The 27,991-nt window shown below is 42.7% G+C and overlaps 1 protein-coding gene and 1 pseudogene across 2 annotated transcripts in view; both read left to right on the plus strand.

Moving 5' to 3' along the window:
• The first annotated feature begins 8,658 nt into the window (after positions 1-8,658).
• On the plus strand, positions 8,659-8,777 carry LOC120621245 (uncharacterized; annotated as a pseudogene).
• Positions 8,778-12,455: 3,678 nt separating this feature from the next.
• Positions 12,456-27,991, plus strand: part of ABR (ABR activator of RhoGEF and GTPase) — a 175,641-nt gene continuing 160,105 nt past the window's right edge. Inside the window, exon 1 of one of the 2 annotated variants that reach the window (XM_039886217.1) lies at positions 12,456-13,722. In XM_039886217.1, coding sequence (XP_039742151.1) covers positions 12,681-13,722 — 1,042 coding nt within the window. In that variant the 5' untranslated portion in view covers positions 12,456-12,680. The remainder of the gene's footprint in view (positions 13,723-27,991) is intronic. The other variant, XM_039886218.1, reaches the window with a different exon arrangement.

The following is a 27,991-nucleotide window of genomic DNA, read 5'->3' on the forward strand; positions in this document are numbered from 1 at the left end:
CTTGATGTAGAACATTAAGTGTGAACTAGTTTAAGGAATTTCAGTTGCTAGTCAGCAGCTAAGGGAAATACTAGGAAAGTATAAAAGAACTTCATGAGAGACCAGAAAAAATGGCATAGATGATAGAGGCTTTGTTCATCCCTCTTGCAACCAAATCAAAAGCTGTTTGAAGAAATAATGATGGAAAACGTCTCTAACCTGGTGAAAGAAATAGACATATAAGCCCAAGAAGCTCAGAGAGTCTCAAAAAAGATGAACCCAAACAGGCCCACACTAAGACACATCATAATTAAAATGCCAAAGATTAAATACAAAAAGAGAATCTTAAAAGAGAAAAGCAGTTAGTTACCTACAAAGGAGCACCCATAAGACTGGCCGCTGATTTCTCAAAAGAAACTATGCAGAACAGAAGGGCTTAGCACAAAATATTCAACGTGATAAAAAGCCAGGATCTACAACCAAGAATACTTTATCCAGCGAAGCTATCATTTAGAGTCGAAGGACAGATAAAGAGTTTCCTAGACAAAAATAAGCTGAAGGAATTTATCAACGCCAACCCAGTATTACAGGAAATGTTGGAGGGACTTCTTTAAGAAGAAAAAACATGTATGAAAAACATGAATAAAGAATGGTAATAACTACACTCCTATCAACAAGTACCTCAAATGGAAAAGAATTAAGTGCTCCAACCAAAAGATAGAGAGTGACTGAATGGATAAGAAAACAAGCCCCCTACATATGCTGCCTCAAGAGACTCACTTCAGATTAAAAGACACACACAGACTAAAAGGAAGGAGTTGGAAAAAGATATTGCCTTGATGGACTTAGAGGGTATTGCGCTGAGTAAAATAAGGTAAAGACAAATATCGCATGTTTTCATGTACTTGTGGAATCTAAAGAACAAAATAAACAACAACAACAAAAATGGAAATAAACTCGTAGATACAGAAGATATTTTGAGGGCTACTAGATGGGAGGGGATTTGGGGGAGACGGCAAAAAAGAGCAAAGGGATTAAGAAGTACAAACGGATAGTTATAAAATAGACATGGAGATGTAGAGTGTAGCATAAGGAAAATAGTTAACAGTGTTGTAATAAATATGGAAGGGGAAGAGGGGCACTAGATTTAGTGAGGTAATCACTTTATGAGTTATATAGATCTCTAATCACTATGCTGTACAACCGAAGCTAATATATTATTGTATGCCAACAGTAATTGAAAAAAAACTCATTGAATTGTGCAATATAAATACGAGCAACTAATTGTCTGTTATATTTCAGTAAAGCTAGCAAAAAAAAAAAAGGAACAATGACATCATTAAAAAAAAAACAGCAAAAGAACTTCATGATGCCCCTTGCGTTGTGCTGACTCTGGGGTAGTGTGAATCTTCATTCTGAGGGTGGCAGCCAGTCTCTGAGGAGGATGCGCCTCAGCAGGAAATACTCCCAGTGAAAGAGCTGAAGTTTGTGCAGGATTCAAACCTTCCAGAGCATTTGAGTAAAGGGGCCAACAGGAAGGTTATCTCTCTAGATATATCTCTCATATACATACTGTCTGTCTGTCTGTCTCTCTCTGTCTCTCTCTGTCTCTGTCTCTCTCTCTGCTTCAAGGAAATCACTAGAGATTTTTTTTTTTAAGCCAAAAAAATAAAGTAAATGCTGCAACAGGTGTCAGGTTCTGTTTGGTGCGAAGAAGAAACTACTTCCTCTGTGGCAGTATTTTCAGTGGGCATGGCATCTGGAAGGGATTATGAACACTAAGATCATGAGCCTTGGTTGATCTCCGGATGCTTAGGTAGTACTAGCACTGACCATTTGGAACACCAAGCAGGTTACCTGACCCACTGTCCAGAGAAATTTATGGGTTTCTCTGCACGTGTAATTGTCTGAGCAAATGGCACACTCACAGATCTGTTTTGCTTTTCTAGGTGACACAACCCACAATAACTCATGACTGTCTCTGCAATTTAAGTGCAATTCGCACTCCCCTAAGCTACGTGTAAGTTTCCATAGAAGGTACCATCTCTGGTAACTCAGCATCTTCAAACAGATAACAGAAGGTACACATGCTACTGAACAATGTGTTGTTTTTCTTAGTAAGACACACCTTTGTTGGGTGAGGCCAGTGGCCTCAGTTCTGGGCCCTGACTAACAAAACACCTCTAGGCAGTTTTTTGTTTGTTTGCTTGTTTGTTTGTTTTGAGGAGTAGCCTTTGCTCTGTGAGAAAAGCTCACCTCTGTGTATCCCTTTTTCTTCCCAGAACTCAGGGCTACAGATCACTCCCCTGACCTGGGAAAGCAGCTTTGATTACCCTGCTCTGTCTTTCTCCTGCCCTCCTTTCTTTTCTTCCTCTCTCCCTTAGGCACACATAAACCGATGCTTATGACTACTCTGTTTTTCATGTGTTAACCCTCTTTTAATCCTTATTACTATCTTACGAAGTTGGTAATGCTATGATCCTCATTTTACAGATGAGAAAACTGAGGAACAAGTCTTTGACTTGTCCAAGGCCGTGTGACTAGTAAGGGGCCAGGGTGATAATCAAACCAAGGCAGTCTGGTTCATAAGCACCATACTTTTCTGATTCTCTAGAATATACACGTGGGTACGCACACATGCACCTGGTCCTTGCCGGTCTGGGCCCTGCTGCTGGAAGCAGGATGTGACCTGGGCTTTGGGGTTCACGAATTGCCTCTCCCGGATTTCTCCATGCCCTTTCCTATTGGGCTCCGCCCCTGCCCCAGGCTGCCCAAGCTTACCTGACGGCAAGTCCCTCTCGTGACTATCACACAGCCTGCATTGCCCTAACTTCTGCTCCTCCAGGAGCTGGGCATGGCTGCTTTGCTCTTCAGCTACCCTGGTGTTTCCTGTACTTAGGAGCTGTTTAGCTCCTTCGGTGTGAGTTATCTGTCAATGACACCAAAGAGAGGCTTGCTGTCAGGGCTGGAACCACCCACCACCACTCCTGACTTGGGAACCCAGATGGGAGAAAAGGAATGACTGTAAGAGAGCATGTTCTTACTTCTAAACTGGGAAGTCTCTGCACAAAGATGGAAGGGCTACAAACCTTGCCTTCAAACCTGGAAGGGACTTCAAATCATGACTAACTTCCTCATTTTACACATGAGGAAACTGAGGGCTAGAGTGGCGACATGGGTTCCCCAGGACACCCAGCTGGCTCACGGTAGCATCGAAAACCAAGCCCCAGGTCCTCTTCTCTACATCAAGTAGTAAAGCACGTTATTGTTATTGTGCAGATTGCCTCCAGCACCAAGTGAGGGCAGGTATTTGGTCTGGCTTTCTTCAGAACACAGTCTTTCTTGTGAAAGATATGTCGACATGGAGCAATGACTGACATGTCTCATTCCATCTCAGTCAAGAATGCCAAAACCTGTAGGGCAGTGATTCTCAGAGCATGCTCATGCCACAAGTGAGTGGTAAATGAGATGATTTTAGGTGGTACCCACTTTTTTATTTGAAGAGTAATGTATTTATGTCAATTTAGTTATATATTAAAGAAGTATATAACTAGGCACCAAATTTATTAATATTTATTATGCTTGTATATGACTGCTTAGGAAGAGGCTTAGTAACTAAAATATAGTTAGTAAATAATAGCATGAGTGATTTGTTAATTGGGAAAAAACATTATGCAGATGACTGAAGTTTGGGAAATGCTATTTTAGAGAATACCAACAATTTAGGGGAAAAAGGCTTAACCCAGGGACTTGTCTATAGTAAAAAGAAATCCTCTCAGTCTCATTAATCACCAAAGACATCAAAGTAAAACTAGAATGAGAGAAATGAATCTTATTTATTCATGAAAAATATAACACATATAAAGAAGTTGGCTCTGTATAAAAAAGTCGGCTCTGTAAAAAAAAAAAAAAAACTAGAACAAGATACAATTTTTCACCTTTCAGATTGGTAAAGATTAAAAAGTTTTTTCTCATTTTGGCAGCAATATACTAAATTTAGAATGACACACAGAGGACTGGCATGATCTCTGGGCACAGATGACATGCAAATTAATGACAAATCCTATGAGGTTGTTATATGAGTAATCAAATTACTATTTTTGAGAACAGAGTCTCTTTTTGAGGAGAAAAAAAGAGAAAGTGAGATTTATAAGATAAAGTAAAAATTTTGTCAAAAATATTAAATATATATTTAAACTATGTCATGAGTAGTATGTATATTTCCTAGCTTTTTCCACTGAAAAGACATATAAATAATGACCAACTCAATAGAAATAAACACATCTACCATCCTGACTGGGCCTTCCAAATGCCATTTTCCCACTTTAAGGAACCAGGGCTCTTTGAAGAAATGTCTGATTTTACTTCTGGGACAGGAAATACACAAGATAAGCCTGGAACATCTTGTCAAGCAAAAAAGCAGCAAAGCTATCAAAGACCACTAGACTGATGTCAAAAGATTTTTAAAACTAACTTGAAGAGGCTCCCGCTGGCCAAAGATGGAATGATTTGAACATCTATAAAGATAATAACTACAGTGTAATAAAATGCATAAATATATCCCTGAATTTATCATTATACTAAAAACAATTCAAAACAAAACAAAACAAAACAAACCTCATTGGTTACCTTTCGAGGACTCATTATTTTTAAAAATTGGAAATAAGGCAAAGAATTGAGCATCTATCATATGCTTCCTTTATGAATTCTACCTCTGGGTAACCAAATAGTTGATGAGAGGAAGTTTCTTTTTACAGACATTTTCCAGTTATTAAATGAAAAAGGAATGATGGCATACCACCATTTCAATCGTCATCAATGGCTACTAATATCACAAGAAGAGACATGGCTAGACATGGAGGCATGATGTGCTTTCTGGGGGAAGAACAGATCTCCACCTGTGCAACAATCTTACCTCCTTCTCCAATTAAATCTTATCAAACTTTAGATCTAACTGCAATTCACTGGAAGGACATGGCAAAAGATACTACATACCATGAGGTTACAATCAACAGAATACAGACTGTGGGAGACTCTACAGGACAAACTACCTAATTTCTTTAACAAATTATGGCGTGTGAAGGCGGAAGGTGGAAAAGGTGTTGGAGAGGCATGAAGTCTCAGCACCCTTCCCCCATACCTTGCCCTATGAATCTCTTCCTGTTCTAGTTATAAAGCTGGGGAAAGAGAACAAAATACAGCTGTAGACACTATCCGGGCAGAGATTCCCTTCAAAAGTAAATGTTGTATAACTGATCCATGGAGTAAAAAAGGATTGAACATTTTATTGCTAGTGTACAGAAACACAACCGAGCCCAATTAGCCAAAGCAATCTTGAAAAAGAACAAAGCCGGAAGAATCACATTTCTTGATCTCAAACTATATTACAAAGCTGAAGTAATCGAAGCAGCATAGTATTGACATAAAAATAGACACATAGACCAATGGAAGAGAATTGAGAGCCCAAAAATAAACTGTTGCAGATAGGTCCATTAATATTTGACAAGAGAAAAAAAAATTTGACAAGGGAGCCAAGAATGCTGAATGGGGAAAGAATAGCCTCTTCAATAAAAGGTATTGGGAAAACTGGATCATCACATGCATAAGAATGAAATTGGGCCCCTATCTTACACTACTCACAAAGTTAAATGGATTAAAACCTTAAACATAGGACCTGAAACTGTAAAACTCCTAGAAGACATTGGTCTTGGCAACAGTTTTTTGTTTATGATACCAAAGCACAAGCAACAAAAGCAAATATAAATAAGTGGGAACACATCAAACTAAAGAGCTAATGCACAGAAAAAAATATCAATAAAATGAAAAGACAACCTACATAATGGGAGAAAATATTTGCAAGTCACATGTCTGATAAGGGGTTAATATCTAAAATATATAAAGACCTCATACAACTCAATAGCAAAAAAAAAAATCCAAATAAAAATAGGCAAAGGACCTGAATAGAGATTTTTCCAAAGAAGATATTCAAATAGACAATAGGCACATGAAAAGGTGCTCAACAGCCATAAGCATCAGGAAAATGCAAATTAAAACCACAGGAGATATCGCCTCATACCTGTTAGAATGTACATTATCAAAAAGATAAGATATAACAAATATTAGTAAAAATCTAGAGAAAAGAGAACCCTTGTGCACTATTGGTAGGAATATAAATTGGTACAGCCACAATGGCAAACAGTATCAAATTCCTCAAAAAATAAAAATTGAATTACCATTTGATCCAGGAATTTCATTTCTGGGTGTACCTACAAAGGAAATGGAAATCACTATCTTGAAGAGATATCTATACCCTTGTGTTCATTGCTGCATCACTCACAACAGCCAAGATGAAAACAACCTAAATGTCCATCTACAGAGGAATGGATCTTTATATATATATATTATATATGTAATATTTATATGTGGAATATTATTCAGCCATGAGAAAGAAGGAAATCATGCCGTTTGCCATAGATAGATCTTGAGGGCATTACGCTAAATGAAATAAGTTAGAGAAAGGCAATTACTATATGATCTTACATATGTTTGGAATCTAAAAAAGCCAAACTCATAGAAACGGAGAGTAGAATGGTGGTTGCCAGGGCTGGGGAATGGGGGAAATAGGGAGATATTGGTCAGAGTGTACAAATTTACAGTTATAAGATGAGTAAGTCCTGGAGATCTAAGGTACAGTATAGTGACTATAGTTAACAATACTGTACTATAAACTTGAAAGTTGCTAAGAGAGTAGATCTTAAATGTTCTCATCATGAGAGAAATGGTAATTACGTAAAGTGATAGATGTGTTAACTAACCCCATTTTGTGTATCAAATCATGTTGTGTACTTTAAACTTTACACAATGTCGTATGTCAATTATATCTCAATAAATCTAGAGAAAAAAAGAATAAAATTAGACCTCTCTCTCACACTATGTACAAAATTAAGTCAAAATGGATCAAAGATCTAAGTACAAGAGCTAAAACTATATAACTCTTAGAAGAAAAAGTTGGAGTAAATCTACAGGATCTTAGGTTAGGCAATGATTTCTTAAATATAACACCAAAAGCAGAAGCAACCAAGGAAAAGATAGATAAACTGGACTTCATCAAATTTTGAAATTTCTGCGCATCAAAGAACATCATCAAGAACTTAGAGGATGTCAGAAAATATTTACAAATCATATATATCCGATAAGAGCCTAGTATCCAGAATATATACAGAGCTCTTACAACTCAACAATAAAAAGAGAAATAATCCAAATAAAAATGGGAAAAGGATTCCAATAGACATGTCTCCAAAGACGATATACAAATGGCCGATAAGCACAAGGAAAGATGTTTGCCATCATTAATCATTAGGGAAATGTAACTAAATCAAAGCCACAATGAGATACCACTTTATACCCACTAGGATGGCTATAACTTTTTAAAGAAAGGAAAATAATAAGTATTGGTGAGAATGTGGAGAAATTTGGAACTTTTATATATTGCTGGTGGGAATGTGAAATGCAGCAGCTACTTTGGGAAACTGGCAGTTTTTCAGTAGGTTAAACATAGAATTATCATATGACCTACTCCTAGGTATACGCCAGAGAGAATTAAAAAATATGTCCATGCAAAAGCTTGTACATGACTATTCATAACAGAATTATTCATAATAGCCAAAAAGTGAAAACAACTCAAATGGCAATCAACTGATGAATGAACAAACAAAATGTAGTATATCTATGCAATGAAATATTATTCATCCACACAAAGGAATGAAGTACTGATGTGTGCTACAACATAGATGAATCTAGAAAACATTGTTATGTGAAAGAAGTCAGATGCAAAGCACTATCTGTTGTATGATTCTGTTTATATTAAAGGTCCAGAAGAGGCAAATCCACAGAGACAGAAAGTAGATTAGTGGTTACCTAGGAATAGTGGGTTGTGGGGAAGTGGGAAGGGACTGGTAATTGGTACGAATTTCTTTTTGAGATAATGTAGGTATTCTGGAAATCAATAATGGTGATAGTTATACAAATGAGAAAATATGAAAGCAGAGCTCCTGGCAGCATCACCTCAGAGATGTCCTCCCATGCTCTCTTTGGGTAAATGTGGTCTTGCTTTAAGATGGCATGAAGTTAAGGTCTAAAGAGTCCAGGTGGAGTACTAATCATTCACTTATTGGTCATTCATTCATTTACTCAACAGACTTGTACTAGACAATGACTCTGTTTGGCACTGTGTTAAGGATTGTGGCAGTTGGAGGAATAAGAGATGCCATCTGGCCAGAGCCAAGATTTCCTCAAAAAGCCATGGAATTAATTACAGTGTGGTATGACCAGTGCTAGGATCAAGGCAAAACTCTCTGTAGACAGGCATGCCTCTCTGGACCTTGGAAAGGGAAGGCTTCAGAGAGAAAGTCACAGTTGAGCTGAGTTTTGACAGGCAAAAAGGATGTCATCAGGTAAAGGAAGAAGCAGCATGGCAAAGGAAAACATGAGAGACCAAGGAATATCAGGGGGAATGGTGAAGCCCTTGTGCATCTGTATCAAATAGGGCTTGGGAAGGCAGGAGGGCATCTCGTGGGGAGACCCAGAGGGGAAAAGCAGGGACTGACACAAGACCCTGGTGCCTGTAGTCAGGAGATTATCCCAAGAAGCAGGAGTGATGGAGACAGAAAAGAAAAGACAGTCTATGGGCATGCTACCCTGAACAAGCCCAATCCCGTCTGATCTCGGAAGCTAAGCAGGGTCGGGCCTGGTTAGTACTTGGATGGGAGACCACCTAGGAATACCAGGTGCTATATAGGCATAAAAAAATAAAAAAATAAGAGATTGTAAACTGACAAGGTCCTTGCAATCTGTGAGGTCAACCAAGGGTTGCCTTGCCTGAGAAATAAAAAGAAAAGAAAAAAGAAAAGGACAGACAATAGAGTGCTCATCTTGGATTGGTTACCACTGTGAACAACTGGGCTCATTCTTGTTGAAGACCACTGAGCAACCATTTAGAGAACACCTCAGAAATGCCCTCCAAAGACAGGAGCCCAGGCACTTGTTAACCAGCTCCCAATTCCATTGACTGTGAAATGCCCCTGGGCATGTTAACTTCTCCCATAGAGGCTTTCATCTGAGATGCGCTTGAGAGCTTTGTGTCTGAGAAAAATCCTAGGGTAGAAAAGTAGAGAGAAGTAGGGGTGGGCACTTGAAGTGAGACCCCAGCAGCCCTTGGAAACTGTCCACCGTAGCTGCAGCAGAAATCCGAGATGGGCCAAAGGTAGGTGGCATGGAACATAAAAGGCATCTGCTCAGATTAGGGTGACCCAGATTAGGGGTCTGAATGGGTGCAGCAAGCAGAAGAAATTCAGGAAATGAGGTTGGAAAAGTAGGCTGGGGTTAGGAGACCTATTGTGAAGAGATTGATATGCCAGGTTACAAAGTTTAAACTTTACTTTCCAGGCCCTGACACCTAGTAGGTGCTCAACAAATATTTATTAGATGAGTGAATATTAATGACAGATGTGCCTGGGCCAAGTCCCACAAAGCTATTAGAATGCAGCAGATTGGCGTGTGTCCTCTAACTTCTTTGATCTATCTTTCATTCCTCTCTCTCTCTCTCTCTCTCTCTCTCTCTCTCTCTCTCTCTCTCTGAAGTGGCAACATAATACCTTTTTTATAGGGTTGTTGTGAGGAATTAGATACGATCAAAGATATATGGCAACTAGAAATGTGAACTCAATAAATGTCATCCACTCTACCTCTGCCCTCATGATGACCCAAAGTCAAATAATAAAGCTGAACTCTCCACCAGCTAGAAACAATGAAGTTTGCCCCTGGGATCTGTTTACAGAAGATGTATGCTACCATTTCTGGCTATATTGGTCCTCATGGAAAAAATTAGTGGTATTGGTAACAACTTCCTTGGACCAAAAGGGAATCATACTGCTGTTTTAATTAAAGGACAGAGTTGAAACTAACCTCCCAGGGAACTTACTAATTCAGAAATTGATGCTTATAGTAACTTATAGGTTTTTTTTCCTTTGTGCATTTAAATATACATATTGATGCATCTTCCAATCAATATGTTGTTGACAGAGATCATCCATTCCTGTAGCGCTGCCTTTCTCTTTCTGAAATCCTAACAGAGGCCAAGATGCCTTTGGACTTTGCTTGATGGAATACCCCTGCATGGCAGCTGTAAGCATTGGGAGCTCCTCAGTCCTTCCCAATGGACAAAGGAGATCGGGGAGGTAGGTACCACCTCTTCAAAATACGAAGCTAAGGTGGGAGAGAACGCTTGAGGAACTAGGTGAAGAACTGAGAAATCACACAAACTGGAGAACACTCAATTAATGTATTTTAAAACATATTCATTCCCCCATAGCAGTCGGACAAAAAGACAAATACTGATGAGTCATGCCAGTAGCAGACCAAATTAATTAAAAAAAAAGAAAAGAGAGAGAGAAGAAGAGATATTGAGAAAATGAGTAAACACAGACTTTGTCAAGACAGGAAATTTCGGAGTTGAGAAGTTGCTGTGGAAGCGCATCTGCTCCCGATCTGGAGTGATTCACAACTGGAGAAGCCAAGTAGGAGCGGCAAGGTGGGGAATCCTTCATCTGTCTGTTCATTCATTCATTCATTTCCATCATTCAACAACAATCAATTATCTCTCCAGCACACTGGAAGAAGCAGCAGAAATACAGAAGCTTAAAAGACACAACTCCTGCCCTTGCGGTGTTCTGGAGGTAGGGGAAACAAAAAATGTCACTAATAATTATAAGAAAGTGGCACAAGGGCAACGATAAAGACATGTACGAGATGGAGAGGTGACTCAAGGAAGAGGGATAGGGGCCAGAAAAGGCTTCTCAGAAGTGGAGATCCTTTAGCTGGGTCTTAAAGGAAGATAGGAGTCCCTCAGGCAGTAGGGAGTTGTGCCCGTAAGGACAGCAGTTCCAAGGAAGAGGAAAAGACATCCATAAAGAGTGGGATGTCTTTGGGGACAGCATGGAGTTGGTAAAGCTAAAGGGCAGGAGGAAGGCGGAGAAATTGGTAGAGAACAAATGTAGGAGAGTCTCCTGTGTCATACAGAAGAGTCTGGGTTCAATCCTGTAGATGATGAGGAGCCACTGCAGTTTTTTGAGCAAAAGCATGTCACTATCTCATTTGTAGTTAAGAATTATCTTCCTGGTATCTTCCTAATATCCAGCCTTAATGGATGGATTGAAAGGGATTGAAAAGCAAGTGGGAGCAAGACGGCCTGTTCAGATGGTTTAGGTGAGAGGCCAGTGACAGGGAGCTGGATTATGTCTAGTTCTCAAAGGGCATTGAGGACAGGAAGAATTTCCACCTGCCAAGTCACTTAGTCTCCTAGTATCAATTTCTTCAACCTTAAAATGAATGAAATGTGAATCACGGATATGATTCCCCCTTGCAGACAGCACAAGATAATTTATCAGGACTTCTCTCTGCAGATAGTGGTACCTCACCTAAGATCTTGGAAAAGTGTGGTGAAATCAGGTGTGGAAAGGAGGGCGAAGCGGGAGTTGTCCCCCATTCACTCCCATCCCGAGGGCCAACCTAGGCGCCTGGCCACAAGCTCCTCCATTCTTTTCCTGCCTAGGAGAATCATTGAGGCCACAAAGAGGAGATGGAGTAGAGAGACCTCTTAGACACACAAGTGTCTAAGGCCCCCGTTGTGATGGTTTAATTCAGTCACGCGGTTGTACTCTCAGCTTTGAAGTCACAGAGGCCTCTAAGCCATTTGGAGCTGTCAAATTTGCCTATTTCTTCCCCGAAAAGCTCTAGTGAGCAGTGAGAGAACGCTTTAAAGAGACTCAAAAAACCCAAAGTTTTATTCCCAGTTTTGGATTAAATAGCTCTGTGATTTTGATCAAATTAGTTCAACGCGCTCAGTCAACCCTGGCAAAGGACAATGCCGTGGGGTTGGCAAACCGCTCGCTTCGACACCTGCCCTCGCCGCCGCGCCACATCGCCTTTACCCCACCTTTTTTGGTTCAAGGCGCCGCCTGACCCTAGGCTAGGGAGGTAGAGGAGAGCGGGGTGGCGGAAGGTTGGCTGGGCGCCCAGGCGCCCCCGCGCCCTCCCTTACCCGGGCTCCCGCCTTCCCCGGCCGCGCGGCCCCGCGCTCCGGTGCAGGGAGCCGGTGCTGCGGCGGGAGCTGCGCAGCACGACTGGCCAGGAAGGTGCGAGCTGGTTCTGCGGCAGCCAGCTTCAGGAGCCTCTGGGTGGACAACACTGCAGGCCTGCCCCGCCGCGGCCCTCCCCTAGCCTCCCCGCTGCCAGCGCAGCTCCGAAGCGCGCCTGCAGGGCCTGGCCCCGCGCCACCGCGGCTCCGCCCCCGCCGCTGCTCTCTCATCGCCAGAGCCCCGCGGGGCGCCCGGACGGGCGGCGGGCGCTGCGGACCGCAGGCTTCGCGCGTCCTGCCAGGGGCGGACCCAGGGCCCCCAGGCGCCCGCCTCCGCTGCGGATAGCCGCTTACGTCAGAGAGGCAAAACCCAGAGGAAGAAGGGGGAAAAAGAAAACGACACGAGGGCGGAAGGGGAAAAACTTTATTTTTTCTCCTATTCTTTTCTGGGGCTGAAGTGAAGAGCAGACGACTGCGCCAGCGCGGGCTTCGCGGAGAGACCCAGGCGCGACCCCAGCCCGCCGCGAGCGGAGGAGCTGGGCCCCGGAGGCCCGAAGGGGTACCCGGCATGTGGGACCCTCAGGACTTTGAGCGCCACTGGCAGGCCGAGTTCCCTGGAGAGGAGGCGCCGGTCCTGCAGCTGGACTCGGTACTGGACATAGAGCGGGAGCTGGAGCGCTGTAAACTCAACCTGAAGCGGCTGCAACAGGTGTTGGCAGAGGAGAAGTTTAAAGTCTTCTACCTGCAGGCAGCCCTGGCCGGGGAGAAGCCGGAGGTCGGCGGCGGGCCCCTTGAGGGCGAAGACGCGGGCAGCGAGGGAGCTTCGGCAGAGGAGCCGGCGCCAGCCGGGCCCGAGCGGGCACAGCCACCACGCGAAGAGGCGGGCGCAGAGGGTGGCTGCGGAGACACCCGGGATCTTGCGTGCCGGGACCCAGAGGTGGCCGTCAGGGCAGAGACTCCTCCATACGTTTGCCTGGATCTTCCCACCTGTCCCGGGGCAGCAGCGGCCGGGGGTGCGGTGCGCAGCTTGACTGCCGCCATCCACCAACAGCTGCTGCAGCCTCGTCTCCTCTTCAGGCCCCGAGAGGACTGTGCGCTTCCCGGTCACGATGGCATAGTTCCCAGCGCCCCAGAGCGGTCCTCTGGGACTCGCGCAGGGCGGGGATCCGAGGAGGGCGAGCTGGCCCCCTCGGGCGCGGACGATGGGGGCGACAGCAGTGACCACGACTTCGAGATGGTGGATTGGAACGAGAAATTCGTCCTAGGCCACTTGTTTGTGGCCCCCTGCCGGCTTGGGACCCGTGATGAGGCCGAAAAGCCGGTGCGGGCGTGCAGCCCCCATCGCTGGATGCACCTGATCCCCGGGGGTCGGCGGCAGCAGCGGAAGAGCCGCGACCTAGAGCAGCTAGAATCAGAGGCCAAGGACGGGCTGGGCTCGCCCCTAGCAGTGGATGAGCACCCCCGGCGCGGGGCCCGTGAGCACCTCCCCCCATGGCGGCGCAAGAGATTCCTGCGGATTCCCGAGCGGGACTCGCCCAGCCACAGTTCGCCGGAGAGGGGCAGTGACTGCAGCCACAACAGCTCGGACCACGAAGACGGCTCCTCTGCAGGTAGGCGCACCCCTCTCTAGATCCCTGCCTCGCATCTCCTGGGGGGCTGCTGGCTGCCTCCTGCATCCCATTCCTGGCACATCTTATTGGTCCTGTTTTACCTCAGACTCCTGGCTAGAAGGGATGTAAGATTTATCTGTTCACCTTAAAGCCACTTGTGTAACTGAAAAAAAGATAGTGCAAGGTGATTTCAGCTTGGGCGAGTTTATGAAAATAAGCATTGTGGTGATGGCAGGAGGGTGATGGAATGGTGCACTTGGCCAGACCATGGGAGGAATCTTTCATTAGGCCTCAGCCTTTCTGCTCTATTGCAACATTACCATTCTTGTCCCTTCCCACTAATCTTCCACAGGTTGGCCAATCATTCCTTTGCACAGGTAACGATAGTATGTATCCTTCTCTGCATAAACTCCAGTCGCTCCCATTTCTCCTGGATTCCTCGATGTAGAAGTCTAGGTCTTCCACTTAATTTTCTGAACATCTCTCTCATTTTCTCCAGCCTATATTTATGTTTGGGCCAAATTGAAACAGGCTCTGGGTGGGGGTTGGTGTACATAATCCTCACTGCCTGCCTACCTTTGCTGACTAGCCCCCTTCCTTGCACTTGATCTGTAGCTTCCTAGAAGAATAGGAGTCCTGAGTGGGAAGGGAAGGGCTTAGAATCATAGAGTCTTCATGCTGACCTAGTGCCCAGAGATCATGTCTAGTGCTCTGCCTTCTCTTCTGAGAAAAGGACATGGTCTTAGCCATCTTTGAATCTCCTTGTGATGGTCAGTATGGTGCCTTGCACATAGTAAGTGTTCAATAAATATTTCTTGAATAAATGAATGATTGCTTTAAACTGTCTCCCACCCAGCCCCTCATAGGTTAAGGAGTGGGAATGGGGCTAAAGAGGAAAGGACAGGGATGTGGGGTGGCCTGTGAATGTCCCTTTGGTGCCCTAGGGACCGTCAGGGTCTCCTCAGCCACAGTGAAAGCATAAATTGGTGTCTGGTTAGTTCAAGCTGTGATCAGAAACTTCAGATTCTTTCCTGCTACGTGAAGGAAGGAAAAAGAAAAAAGAAAAAAAGAAATCACTGATGCTGGGATTGTTCCAAAATCTCCATTATTAGATCTTATCGGGTAAGTTTGCATTTGAATGAAAAACTGTCCACTTTGCTAAAAGCACATTGGAAGGTCCATCAAGTCATCTGTTGTGATCAATTACACTTATTCATTAGCAGAGATTGGCTGCTTTTCCCATAGGTCATGCTTTTGCCTCCTGTACTAGTAACATATTTTATGTGCCCATTTAACTTAAAGGAAGAGTCTGAAGATTTCACTCTAATGCCAAGTTCCAAATGCCCTCAGTGGAGGCTACTCAAGTGGCCCAGAGCTGCTTCAGAGTTGGCTCGAATCCCATCTCTACTCAGTTCCACATCAATCACCCTGCCGGGTATGCCCAATGCACTGGATTTTCTCCAGGGAGTGACTTATTTTTGTGAACTGTCTTCTTTCTAAAGACACCCTACCACATAGAGCACCTTGATGCAGATTAGGAATTTATCATTTCTTCTGGCCTAACGATTTACCAAAGGTCCTCCTTTTGGGTGGATCGATGATTAAAAAAAAAAAAGAAGAAAAAGAAAAAGGTTCTCCTTCCTTTAGACTGAAGACTCCAACCAGGGCACATGTCTGGCACTCATGGTTTTGGCTAGCGGTACCTGGGCCGTATTTCTAGCCCCATCTCAAGATCTCTCTGCAAAGCAAGTTTTGTAGGGAATCCCTGTGCAACTGCATGTGGGGGCCCTGCCTACTGTCTCCAAAACCTCCCCAGTGAGGAGATGAATGGGAGTGGACATGCATATGCATACATGTATGCACAAACATCCACACACTCCTATACATGTATACAAATGTGCACACAATAACATACATGTGTGCATGGGTACGCAATCTAGGAGAAAGACCCTTAAGACATACAGAGAGGCACTAGACTGGAGGGATTAAGGGCAGGTGTTTTCACACTGTGGGTGACAGCCCACTGAAATCAGTGTGATGAGGAATAAAAGCATAGCCAGGCCTTCCTTGGCCATCCTTGTCTGTCCTTGCTTTATTTTTCTCCATCATACTCACCAAATGACCACCTTAGATGGTACGATTTTGCATGTGGATCTTATTCATCTTTTTCTCTAGCAAAATGCAAGCTCCAAGAGGACAAGGATTTTTATCTCTTTTATTCACTGACATAGCTCCAAAGTTTAGAACAGTGTCTAACATATAATAAGTGTTCCATACATATTTGTTGAATGATATATTCTTTTAATGGGATGGACTAGAATAGAAAACATCAGACTGCATTGCACATGGTAACGGCATTTTTCTGTTTAAAAAGTTTGTTTCGATTATGTATAAATGCGTGAGTGTATCCTGCATCCTGATATAGAATGTATTTCTTGCTGTAGGTAGGACAAAAAGCTTCGAAAATGCTGATGAAGACCATGGGCTCTGAAGCTAGACTGCTTGTGTGACCTTGGGAGAAGTTATTTGAATTTTCTATGTCTCAGCTTTCTCATCTATAAAATGAAGCTAATAAAGGCTGCTTATCTTTTACTATTGATGTGAAGTATAAATGGAATACTATTTCTAAAGGACTTTGAACAAGTCCTGGCACATAGCTCCTGCTCTAAGTACTTTACACTAACTATGACTACAGGTTGTTTTCTTTGAGTTGATGCTTCAAAGATCATTCTAGATCTTTGAAGATCATCTATATCATTCTGGATCACAGATGGTGTGTTTTCCTATGATGAATGTATTTTTCTTGGCAAGGCTCTAGCTCTTTCTAGAACGTTCCGGGCAGCAGGGAAGGACCCAGGGCAGAGTGGTCATCCTAGTTTGTGAGGCATTCTTGCTGGATTGGCCCTCATGTTGTTTCTCTCTTTCCACCAGCAATCATGCCCATTTTCTTATTTTATTTTTTAAATTTAATTTAAAAAATTAAATTTATTGGGGTGACATTGGTTAATAAAATTATATAGGTTTCAAAAGGTACAATTCTATAATACATCATCTGTATATTGAATTGTGTTCACCACCCAAAATTAAATCTCCTTCTGTCACCATATATTTGACCCCCTTTACCCTTTTCTATCTCCTTTCCCCACCCCCATTACCCTCTGGTAACCAGTAAACTGTTGTCTGTGTCTATAAGTTTGCGTTTGTCTTGTTCATTTGTCGCTTTCAGTTTTATATTCCACGTAAGTGAAATCACGTGGTTTTCATCTTCTTCCGTCTGAGTTTTTTGACTTTGCATGATAATCTCAAAATCCATCCATGTTGTCTCAAATGGCAATATTTTATCTTTTCTTATGGCTGAGTAATATTCCATTGTATATAAGTACCATATCTTTATCCAATCACCTATCAAAGGGCACTTCGGTTGTTTCCATGTCTTGGCCACTGTAAATAATGCTGCAGTGAGCATAGGGCTGCATATATCTTTACAGATAAATGTGTTCAAATTTTGGGGGTAGAAATCCAGAAAAGAGGGATTGCTAGGTCATATGGTAATTCTTTCCTTAATTTTTTGAGGAACCTCCATACTGTTTTCCATAGTGGCTGTACCAACATACATTCCCACCCAGCAGTGTATAAGGGTTTCATATCCCCCAAAACTTCTCCAACGCTTGTTATTACCTGTCTTGTTGATCCCATTTTCTGTATTCAGATATCCTTACCTGAAGATTGGATTTACTGGGCAATTCAGGCTTTGCCTTCCTCTCAGGGTTTCAAGGAGAGAGAACACAGGAGACCTCTTGTAAGGCCCAGAGGCAGAGGGGCTCCCTGCCTTAGAAAAATGCTCTTTTCTCTCTGATGACAGGCAGATCCCCACACCAAGACACATTTTTTTTCTACATATAGTAGCCAAATCAGAGTTTAAATAAACTAGAATGCCTATTCTTTAATATCTTCCTTTTAGCACCTCGTGGCCTTGATTAATACCAAGAAAGACTAGGCCATGTTGCCATAGATGAGGGTGATGATGTGAATGGGATGGGTTGGGGACTATAGAGCTAGAATCAGCTGTGTTGGGTCATGTGTGCAATGAAGTCAGACCTGTGTCTGTGCCCTGTCTCTGCCCCTCACTAGGTGTGAGGCCATGGGCAAGCCACTGACCTTTCTCATCTATTAGATGAGAATAACGAGAATAGCTAACACTTACTGAGGGCTTACTTTGTGCCAGCTCCTGTTCTAAGTACTTTACACATACTAACTCATTTATACCACACAACAGCTTCATGAGATGGCCAGTAGGATTATTTTTATTTTACATATTAGAATCTTGAGGCCCAGAGAGCTTCAATAACCCAGTCCCAGGTCACCCAGCTTATAAGTGGCATTTAGGATTTGAACCCAAGCAGTCTGACTCCTGAGCCTGTGCTTTCAAATAATAGCAGCTACCCCTTGGTAGTTAAGTTTAAATACAATAAAATATTTAAAGAGTTTAACAAAGCATTTGTTAAGTGCATATATGCGTGTGTGCATCATTATTTTCTTTACCGCTAAAGTCCCCATCAGGTCAATCCATCTGCTGCTAAGGTCAACCATCAGGGCTGCTGCCCACCCGTGGGGCTCTTGGGTGGACTTGGCCTCACAGATAAACAGACCACCTGCTGGATTTGAGACCTCCTCTCCTTAGCTGGGCACTCTTGGGCAGCCACAACTGCATGTCCTCATTTTTACCTTTCATGCTGACATGCTTCTGGACCACCCTTGCCATAGAGGTTGAAAGGTTTGTCCTTCTCGGGGTTTATGCATTCCTTCCACAGCCTGTAGCATCCCTGTACCACACATGCACTCCTTCTGGACCAAAGTACACCCTACTAGCAAAGCCCAAAAGTGGCTTTTAGAGTCAGGCATCCTTTTGCCTGGTTTTAGTTCAGATGACAAAGTAAATATCATTAATATTTTTAATTGGTAGCATTTTCTCCTGCATTAAACTCTGTTCAGCGGAGGACAAGCAGTCTCTGTTTTTGCTGGCTCTTGGAATCCATCCATCCATCCATCTATCCATCCATCCATCCATTCATCCCACTCAACAAGGATTTATCAAGGTCTTACTTCAAGCCTCTGTGTTAAGGGCCAAGACTGCAAAGATTCTCACTGACTTTTTGGCTCCTGGGGTAGAAACCATAGGTTTTTAGATAAAGAAACAACTTCCCAGCAGATAACTTGTTAAATCTTGAAATGAGCAGCTAATGAATTGTTATTTAGAACCTCAGCAACATTCAAGAGCCTAAAATAAGAGGAGATCTTAGAGTTGGTCTCATCTTGCCCCTCTCCAGACAGGTGAAGACCCCAGAGCCCTTAAAAGTAACCTCAAGGTCACATGCTCATGACCCTCAAGGCAGGGCCTACAAGCTAGATCTAGGCTCTTTCCTTTGTACCCTATGGCCTTTTCTTTCCTAAGATTTTAGGCTGAGAACACTTAAGATGTGAGTTCTGTCAGAGTTATAGTAACAGCAGACCATCTTGTTTAGACTTACAGTGGGTGGAAATGATTAGTCCCATTTTATAGGTGAAGATGCTGAAGCTTGGAGAAGTAAAGAAATTTACCCAGAGTCAAACAGCTTGTATGATGTCAGCACTTGAACTTTGGTCAGTCTTACAAAGCTGACACTTTAACTTCCAGCATGTAATATTGTCCTGGGCCAGCTATAGAATCCTCGATTTCTCAACATGGGAGGCCTTGCCAGCAGATTCTGCCAAGCTGCCGAGGGAGATTTTTTATTTTTAATCTTCTTGGGAAATGCATTTCCTGCCAGGTACTCATGTTACCTAGCTCGTTTGAAACCTGACTTTTTTCCCCCTTCCCATTAGTGACTAATGAGATTTTTTGCTCCAGAAAGAATTCCTGTGTTCAGCGGATGTGTTTGAATAACTTAATTCAAAGTATTGAATTTTCAGCCTTAGCTGTGATAGAGTAATTTTTTCCCCATTCCCTGTTGCGGAGAGTTATTAAAAAACTATTTGAGACACATGAGCTGGTGGCTGGCTGTGATTCATTTGTAACTGGAGTCGACATTGCATCACTGTTTCCTTGGTTCTTCAATGTTGGCCTCCCACCTCCCCTCACCCCCACTATCTTAGCCTCAGCCACACCTCAGGATCAGAGGGCAGTGGGAGGGTTTGTTTAACAATTCCTTCCTCCTCTACAAGTAGTAAATGCAACTAAGTCTGAAAACTTTTCTGTTCCTCTAGTCTGTTTTTATTCTGGTTAAGAAACTGTTCACAAAGCAGTTGGCTCTATATATGACTCTAGATCTTTGTATTTTAAAAGTTAGGATCTTCATACATTCTCCTGGCTTTGAAATAATGGTACAAACATTTTCTGCATCTGAAAATTGGGCTCGATGTTCCCCAGCTTGAAGGTTGTGGTTTACGCTGAATAAGTTACTGACTTTCTCTAAGCCTCAGGTTTCTGTCTGCCAAGTGGAGGTGATAACGATAGGACTATGTCATAGACTTGTTGTGAAGTTTCAATGAGATAATGTGTTTAAAGTGTACAGCACACGGGCAGGCACATAAGTGTTTAATAAATCTTGGATAGTGTTATTTTTGCTGTTCTAAGTACAGGAATTGTCAATTGGCTGAACCAAGCAAGCCACAGCTCATATTCACATCTCTTTATGTAATGAAGTTCCCCAAGCCTCTTTGTCTACCTCTTCCTCTTTTTTTTCTCACCACCCTCCAGGTCCAGAGGTGTTTTGCTCCTTTGGAGGGAGACAAGTTTTCTTGTTCCTTTATAGTCCCTGGTCTTTTCCCAGTCAAGTCCTGTATTCCTCCAACATCTTTAAAATGTCATCTGGCTTCTTATCTTCTACTCTCTACCCACTTGCTTTCAGGCAGTGCCCATTCCTGCCAGTGTCTTTTCTGTGTTCTTTCTGGCATTTGAGATGCCCTCCCACCTCCATTTGCCCAGTCACAAAGCCAACCCTTTCTCTAATACCTGGCTTTTTCATGGAACCTTGTATTGTTTCAGATATGGGTTTGCTGCATAGGACAAAATCTCGAAAAGTAGTTTAAGCAGGATAGTGGCTTATTTATCTCCCATGTAAAAGAATTCCAGAAGAGAGCAGTCCAGGGAGAATACCGTGACTTTACTGTCATCGGAAATTCAGGCTTCTTTTTCTTCTCTGTTTTTCAGTCTCAAGGTTGCCTCATGGTCCAAAATAGCCGCTAGAAATCTGGCCATCACATTCATGTTTCAGACATGAATTAGAAGAAAGAAGGAAGGACATAAGAGTGAGTGACAGCTGTTGGTCTGCCTTTTAAGGCACTTTCCTGAAAGCCTCTCTTGAAAATTTCTGTTTAGATCTCATTAGCCACCTTTAACTCCAAGGGAGCCTGGGAAATGTAGTATTTTATCTGGGCATATGGCCACCTTATATAAAATAGGGGCTCTGTTACAGGAAAAATGGAAGAATTGATATTGAGCAGGCAACTTGCAGCCTCTGGCACAAGTCTTTTCCAACTACTCCAACCCCTCTTGTGGTTCTTAGAGCGAGCCCCACACTCACACAATTGTCTTATTATTGTGCCATCTATTAATTCATTGAGCCAATGAACAAATAATGACTGAACCACTGCTCTGTGCAAGGCACGATGCCTTTTATATATTTACTGTGAAGTGTTGCTCTCAAACCAAGAGGTTAGCTGGCTCCTTGAGAGCAAGGATCATGGCTTATGCTTCCCTTTCTCCCTCACATCAATACCTTTCACGGGGCTGGGCACATGGCAGGCCCTTGACAAGTACCTGGTTGAATGTGGAACAGTCACAAACGAGAAATTCAATAAAAATATAAATTCCTTGACTTGATACTGTGCTAGACAATTCTGGTTGTATAAGGTTTGTTTGGGTTCAGTAGAGCATGGGGCATCTATAAACATTAGGGTTGCATTGTAGCCACATGTACTTGTCCAGGTGTTGGGGTAGATTTGACTATTTTGGAAACTGGACTCTGTGTACCAAACTAGAATTATAAGCAGAAATCTCTGTGCCCACCTGACTTTCTTTACCACAGCTCTGTCTCTGTAGCTGTATTTACACCACATGAATCTCTCTTTATTTCTGCACTGCTTAGCTGCAGAGTAAATCTGCATTCTTTCCGCAGTAAGCATTAGCTTTGGTGTCTGTTTCTGCCTTCTCATTTGATCCTTTCTCTCGTCTGTCTGAGACAAGACCGTCTGAAGAGAGGTTGCCTAGAGCTTATGTCACATCTTGCGTCTGCTGAGAAAATGATTGTTTTAAAATTTTTATTGGCAGTTAGGCAGTTAGGAGGGAAGGAACTAGAATATATTTAGCCTCTACTAGCTGCAAGGCACTATGTTAAGTGCTTAACTTACATTATCACACTTAATATTCAGAACAGTCTACTGTTCTAACTGTAAAGTAAATCCTACCTTTCTCATTTTGCAAATGAGGAAACTGAGGCTCTGACTGGTTAACAAGTCCCAGTTTGCTTACAGTTAAGTAGTAGGGTTGATTATTTTTTTCCTCTTGTTTAAATAATTAGTTAATTTTATTGAGAGAGAATTCACATACTATAAATTTTATCCTTTTAAAGTATACAGTCGTGGTTTTTAATGTATTCACAAAGTTGTGCACCATCGCCGTTCTCTAATTCCAGACCATTTCATCAGGTGGGCCTATTTTTGAGTCTAGGCTTCTCCCACAACCATCCCCTTTCCTTTTTTAATTTGCTACATACAGTGATTTAAAATATCTAGACCAGATCTAGGGAAACTTCAGGGCTTGTTTGGATGAGATAAGTACATGAAAGGACCATCCGCCTCTTCAGTCACTTTCCCATCACTGTGGTGGTCCAGGTGCCTCTTTGAATTGCTGCCAAATGGAGCTGGCCTAATTCCTCTGACCCCATCTTACCCTGTTTGTTTTTTGGACTTGAAGCAGGGGACAGAACGTCCCAAACTTAAGGTTCCATGAGCACTTTTCATTCCTGCCCTGGGGTTGTGGTTGGCATGGTGAAAGGGACCCTTGTACTGACGCATGTCTTTTTTGTCTTTGTAGCCCCAGAATGTCATTGTGCCTGGCATAGAGAAGGTTCTCAATAAATGTTCATGAATATCTAAATGTTCATTTCATCACTTCTAATCTAAACCACTGCAATAACCAGCTGTTCTGCCTCTAACCTTTCTCCTCCAGTCCCAGGTTTAATTTCTGCATTAAAGACAAAGTGATTGCTCTAGACCCAAAATCTCATTAGATTAGACTGAAGTGATTATACTGGCTGGCTGTCCCTTTAAAAAGCTCCTCCGTTAAAACCCTACTTAGCAACTGATACTTTAATGCTATTGGCCAGCATTGGGTCACATGGCCCTTTGCCACCTGGAGAGCAGGCAAATCAGGAATTTTAGCTCTTCAGCCTCTGTTGTAAAGAGTGATAAGAGACTGTGAATGGCTTTTGGAAAATCAGCCTAGTGTCAATGTCATAGTTCTTTCCTGAACGTTGTACATTCACTCACTGGAGCAATTAGAAAATGGTTTGATGTGGTTTGCTTCTTTGTTACCCCCACTGGATTCTAAGCCCTTAAAGTGGATATGTGTTAAAAGAGAACCACTTCTTTTAATTCTAATATCCCTGCCCATAGCACAATGCTGGCATATTGTATTTACTGAACAAATAAAAGGATGATTGTACATTTTCTAGTAAGAATTTTGTGGGATTGGACTATCTGGGCAAACTATTGAGATCTCTAAGCATTTAAAGGCCTTTTTCTTTTTCTCCTTCTCTTCTTCCTCCTCTTCTGTGCCTTTATCCTCATCGATTCCTCCCCCTTCTCTTCTTTCTTGGACCAGTAGGACAAATTGATAAGTCCTATTCTAGAGCTGAGATTCTCAAGGGCTGAGGTGGGTTTTTCTTCCTAAAGCCGTTTTCAGACTTCACATGCCCCCGGGAAATGACTACGTGTGCCTTTCTAGCTTACTCCCATGTCCACCTGCCCACCAGTTGAGAATTTGTCATTGTGTGCCCCTCTTCCTGATGGGCATGTGTTGTTTCCTAAAGGTGGGCAATGCAGAAAAAGGCTGATACTTCAAATCTGGCCAGCTAGGCCCTCCCCAACTAATGGAGACCTGTGCTCGTCATTAGGACTGTAAACTAAAGAGTTTGGTTCCCTCTTGCTTTCCAGGAATGTGTTAAGTAAGATTACATCTCTGGTTCCCTTGAAATTGGGTATTTGCTTAGTTCTATCCAGTGAGTTTGAATGGAAGAGATGTGTGCCACTTCTGGACCAGAGCACTTAATGCTGGTGAGACCCTTCAGGGATCCTGTTCCTTTGTTATTACAATGCACAATGTTCCAGTGGATGACTGCTCTGTCAGCCCGGGTCCTAGAGAGGGGGAAGCAGAGCAGAGCTCCCAGTCAGCACTCACTGGATGTGTATTAGAGTGAGAAATACACCATTGTTATTTTAAGCCACTGAAATGTTTGATACAGTTTATTACCGCAGCATTACCTAGTTAATCCTGACCGATACAAACACCTGACTTATATTCACACAGAAAGAATGGCTCTTCTGAGCCTAAGAAATCAAAGTATTTTCCTTAGAACTTCTAATTTCCCTTCTCATTAAAGCCAAATGGTAACATAGCTGTTTGTATGTGTATGTGAGAGAATGGATCTCAAAAAGGTACAAAACAATGTTAGAAACGGCTAAGTTGTTTTACCATTGTTCCATTCAGTGATTTGCTAGAAGGATTCATAAGAGTCAATAACAGATTATACTCATGGCTAAGATTTTTACAGAAGATACGGAGCAAAAGCAGTAAGAAAAATATATGTGTCAACAGACTCCAGAGAGGTCCAGCACAAGCTTTTGATGTCCTTCCCTGTCTGAGGCTATGTAGGAGTGCTCTGTCTCTAATAGCAAACTGATGCAGGACAGGGCGAATTCTCAGGGGAGACCAAGCCCCACACTGAGAGGACGGTTCTTGGTGGAGAGTGTAGAAAGAATTCAAACACACCAAAGTTAGAGTCAAAAGGAAAGTTTATTAGAGAAGGGGTAACATTCCGTAGACAGAATGCAGTCTCCTCTCAGAGGCAGAGTGAGAGCCTGAGAGAGACTGAGAGGGACAAAGGCAAAAGAGAGAGACAAGGACTGTAAGAGAGACAGAATAAAGGCACTGAGAGGGACCCAGAGTGTTTGGGGAATTCAGTTTACGTATCATTCTTTAGTTCCTGTGAGTTACAGTTTAAAGACTTTGTTTACCCATTTTCCTTTGATATGGACATACAGTGAGGAAAGATAGGAGTATGTAGCATGAAAAGGTAAGAATATGTAGTGTGAAAGTCCTGATGGCAGTTCCCACTCTTTAATCCATAGGTTCCCCATGGTGTTAGCCATAGGGAATGAATGATTTTATTTTGTGTAGGGGCCACTTAAAGATCCTGTTTTTCCTGTTTCCTCTTCACTGTGTGGGGAAATGGGTTGTTCTGCTATGCCAGCCGAAGCCTTCCTTTGTTTCCTCCTTGTCTGGCTGCAGGGCTGATCAGCATATTGCAGTCCCTGAATATAGCTTAACACTTTAGTTCTCTTGCCTCCTCCCTATGTTAAAATTACTAAGACTTATATGGAATAAGACTCCCGCAAAATGAAACCAGATGTACATTACTACTCTTGATGTTTGTACAAAGGAACCCGACAAGCCATTACAGCATGGTCCATTGTTCCAGGTGCAAAATGATGAAATCACTAATGTAGTGAAAAGGATACTAGAACTAAAAACCATGGAAACCTATTTTGTCCACAATGTCATTGACCTAGTGGTATATTAACTTTATCTGTGAGAGTAGATGGTCTAAATGTCTGATTGTTCAGATCTCTGAGAAATGTTTTTGCACATTTGAAATGAGTGCGACACTCAGGAAAGTTCCAGAAGTGCAATGCAATTTTTCAAGATCTTTATTAATTAGATTTTGGGGGCCGTCCTCACAACCTATTCATCACTTACACATTCATTTATTTCAAATCATAAGAAATAGACTTATAAACAAAAGTTTCAAGTATCAATTCGTAATTTGGGGTTCTTGACTATAATGAAATCGTTTTGCCATGCCAGGTATTTGGTAAAAGTATATATTACACATTTTAATCAGAACAGCCCCATGAGACTCAGTATTTTATTCCCATTCTAAGGTACTAAGTCTAGAAACATTGAATCACTTGCCCAAGTCACATAGCTAATAAATGACAGAACCAGAATTGGAACCCAGCTCTTTCTGGGGCCAAAGATACTCTGTTTCATCTCATTATTAACTCTTACTCTCTCCAGGCTGCAGCTCCTCATTTGTAAAATAAGATGATTGGACTAGCTGGTTTTCAATCCTAATTTTATGAATACCAGTAAGTGAGATGAGCTAGGACTCTATACCAAGTAATGGTTAAGAGCTTGGCTTTGAATCAGGAGAACTTGGGCCGGAATCCAGGCTGTAGACCACTCGTTATTTTTTCCCTTAACCAAGTTACTTCACCTTTCTACAAACCTTTTTTCTTTTTTGTACAGTGGAGATGATTATACCTCACCTGCTATTGTAAAGATTAAATAGAATAATCTTTTGGAAAATAAGTAGCTCGGGGCCTGGCCTACAATAAGCTCTGCACACAGTCACTGGTATGATGGTCAAGAGCATGCTGTCTAAGACCGTGTTGCCAGGGTTGGTATCCCAGCTGTCACGTAACTGCCTTGTGACCTTGAGCTAACTTAAGTTTTTTGTGCTTTGATTTCTGTATCTGGAGACTGAGGTGATAATAATATATCAATACCTAATTAAGTTGGCGTGAAGATAAAATTACTCAATATATAAAGAACATAGCACCTGATGCACAGTAAACTGTGTACTGGTTAACTTTATTATTATCACAGTCATTACTGGTTTGGCCATGTCTATTGCTGAGATAGACTATGAGGGTGAAAAATGGTATCTTACTCATCTTGTTGCCTGGTCATAGCCTTAATTGAAACCCGAGGCTTCTGGATATCCTGCAGTTTGAGTAATCCAAGAGCAGGAGCAGTGGAGCATCCAATTACGGATGCCTCACAGCTGTAGTCAGGGATAAAGGTGAGGCCTCAGAACTGTTTAGCTGAGGTTGTGGTCCTATTATGGAGAAAGCTCTGCTTTGTATGCAGCTGCCTTGCCTTGCCTTGCTGCATAATTGCACCTTTTTGTTTTATTTTAAAGCATCTTGAGGAATTCAGAGTCCTCTCCCGCTGACAGCAGCAAAAGCCATAGAATGCCATGTCTCTAATGAGCCTTGCGGACTCTCTGATGGCCTCACCGAGGCAGCCAGGCAGGGAGTGCACACACAGGCCTGCACCAGCAACCACAGTCTCCCTTTGAGCACAGGCCACCATGCTGGACTTCATTATGGGACTTCCTGTGCACTCCTAGGCCCCGGACGCCTGTTCTTTTTGTCTCAGAAGGGCACAGAGTTGCTTCCTGAATGCTAGGCTTGTTGGTAACCTTTGCGGACTGGCAGTGAGAAGATAGAAATTAATTATTCATATCAGCGGGCCTGAAAGAGCTGTTTTTTGCAGAGTTGACTCCCCTTCTGGCTACCAGACCCAGAATTCCCCTGGGCCTTTGGACAAGCAGAAGACAGCCCGGTCCTTGGAGACAGCTACTCTGAAAGCAGAGGTAGCAAGTGGCACATGCAGTCTGCCGATGTGCTTTGTTTGGGCTGCAGTGGGTTAAAACAAAATTGAAAAAGATTAAAATCAGGTTATTTTACATAAAATCTGGATTTCTGGCTTTTCTTGAAAGATAGGAAGATCTACAATACATGTGGAAATCATCAGGCGAAATAGCTGACTCCTTCAAACTGAACACGATTCCCTACTTCTTCGGCCTTCTCCTGGCCCTTTTTTGTGAGAGGTGGGTGTACAGTGCAGGGAACAGGGCAAGACTGTGGATCTGGGCTCCCTGGCCCTGCATCCTGCCTCTGCCACTTACTATCTATGTGCCCTTAGACAAATCACTTAACCCCTGTGGAACCTAGATTCCTCATCTGCAAAACAAAGATTATAATAGTTTACTTCGTAAATTTGTGAGAGCTAAGGAGTTGGTGGTGTAAGTGCTTAGATCAGTGCCTGTCACATATTAAGAGCCACTTAGGTGTTAACGGCTGCTAGTATTACACTACCTGCCTAGTGTTTTAGGCATTGGAGATTACAATCCTTGTGTTAAAGAGTTTTTCCATTGAAGAA

This window comes from Pteropus medius, unplaced genomic scaffold (assembly GCF_902729225.1).
Source record: "Pteropus medius unplaced genomic scaffold, Ma_sr-lr_union100, whole genome shotgun sequence".
NCBI lineage: Eukaryota > Metazoa > Chordata > Mammalia > Chiroptera > Pteropodidae > Pteropus > Pteropus medius.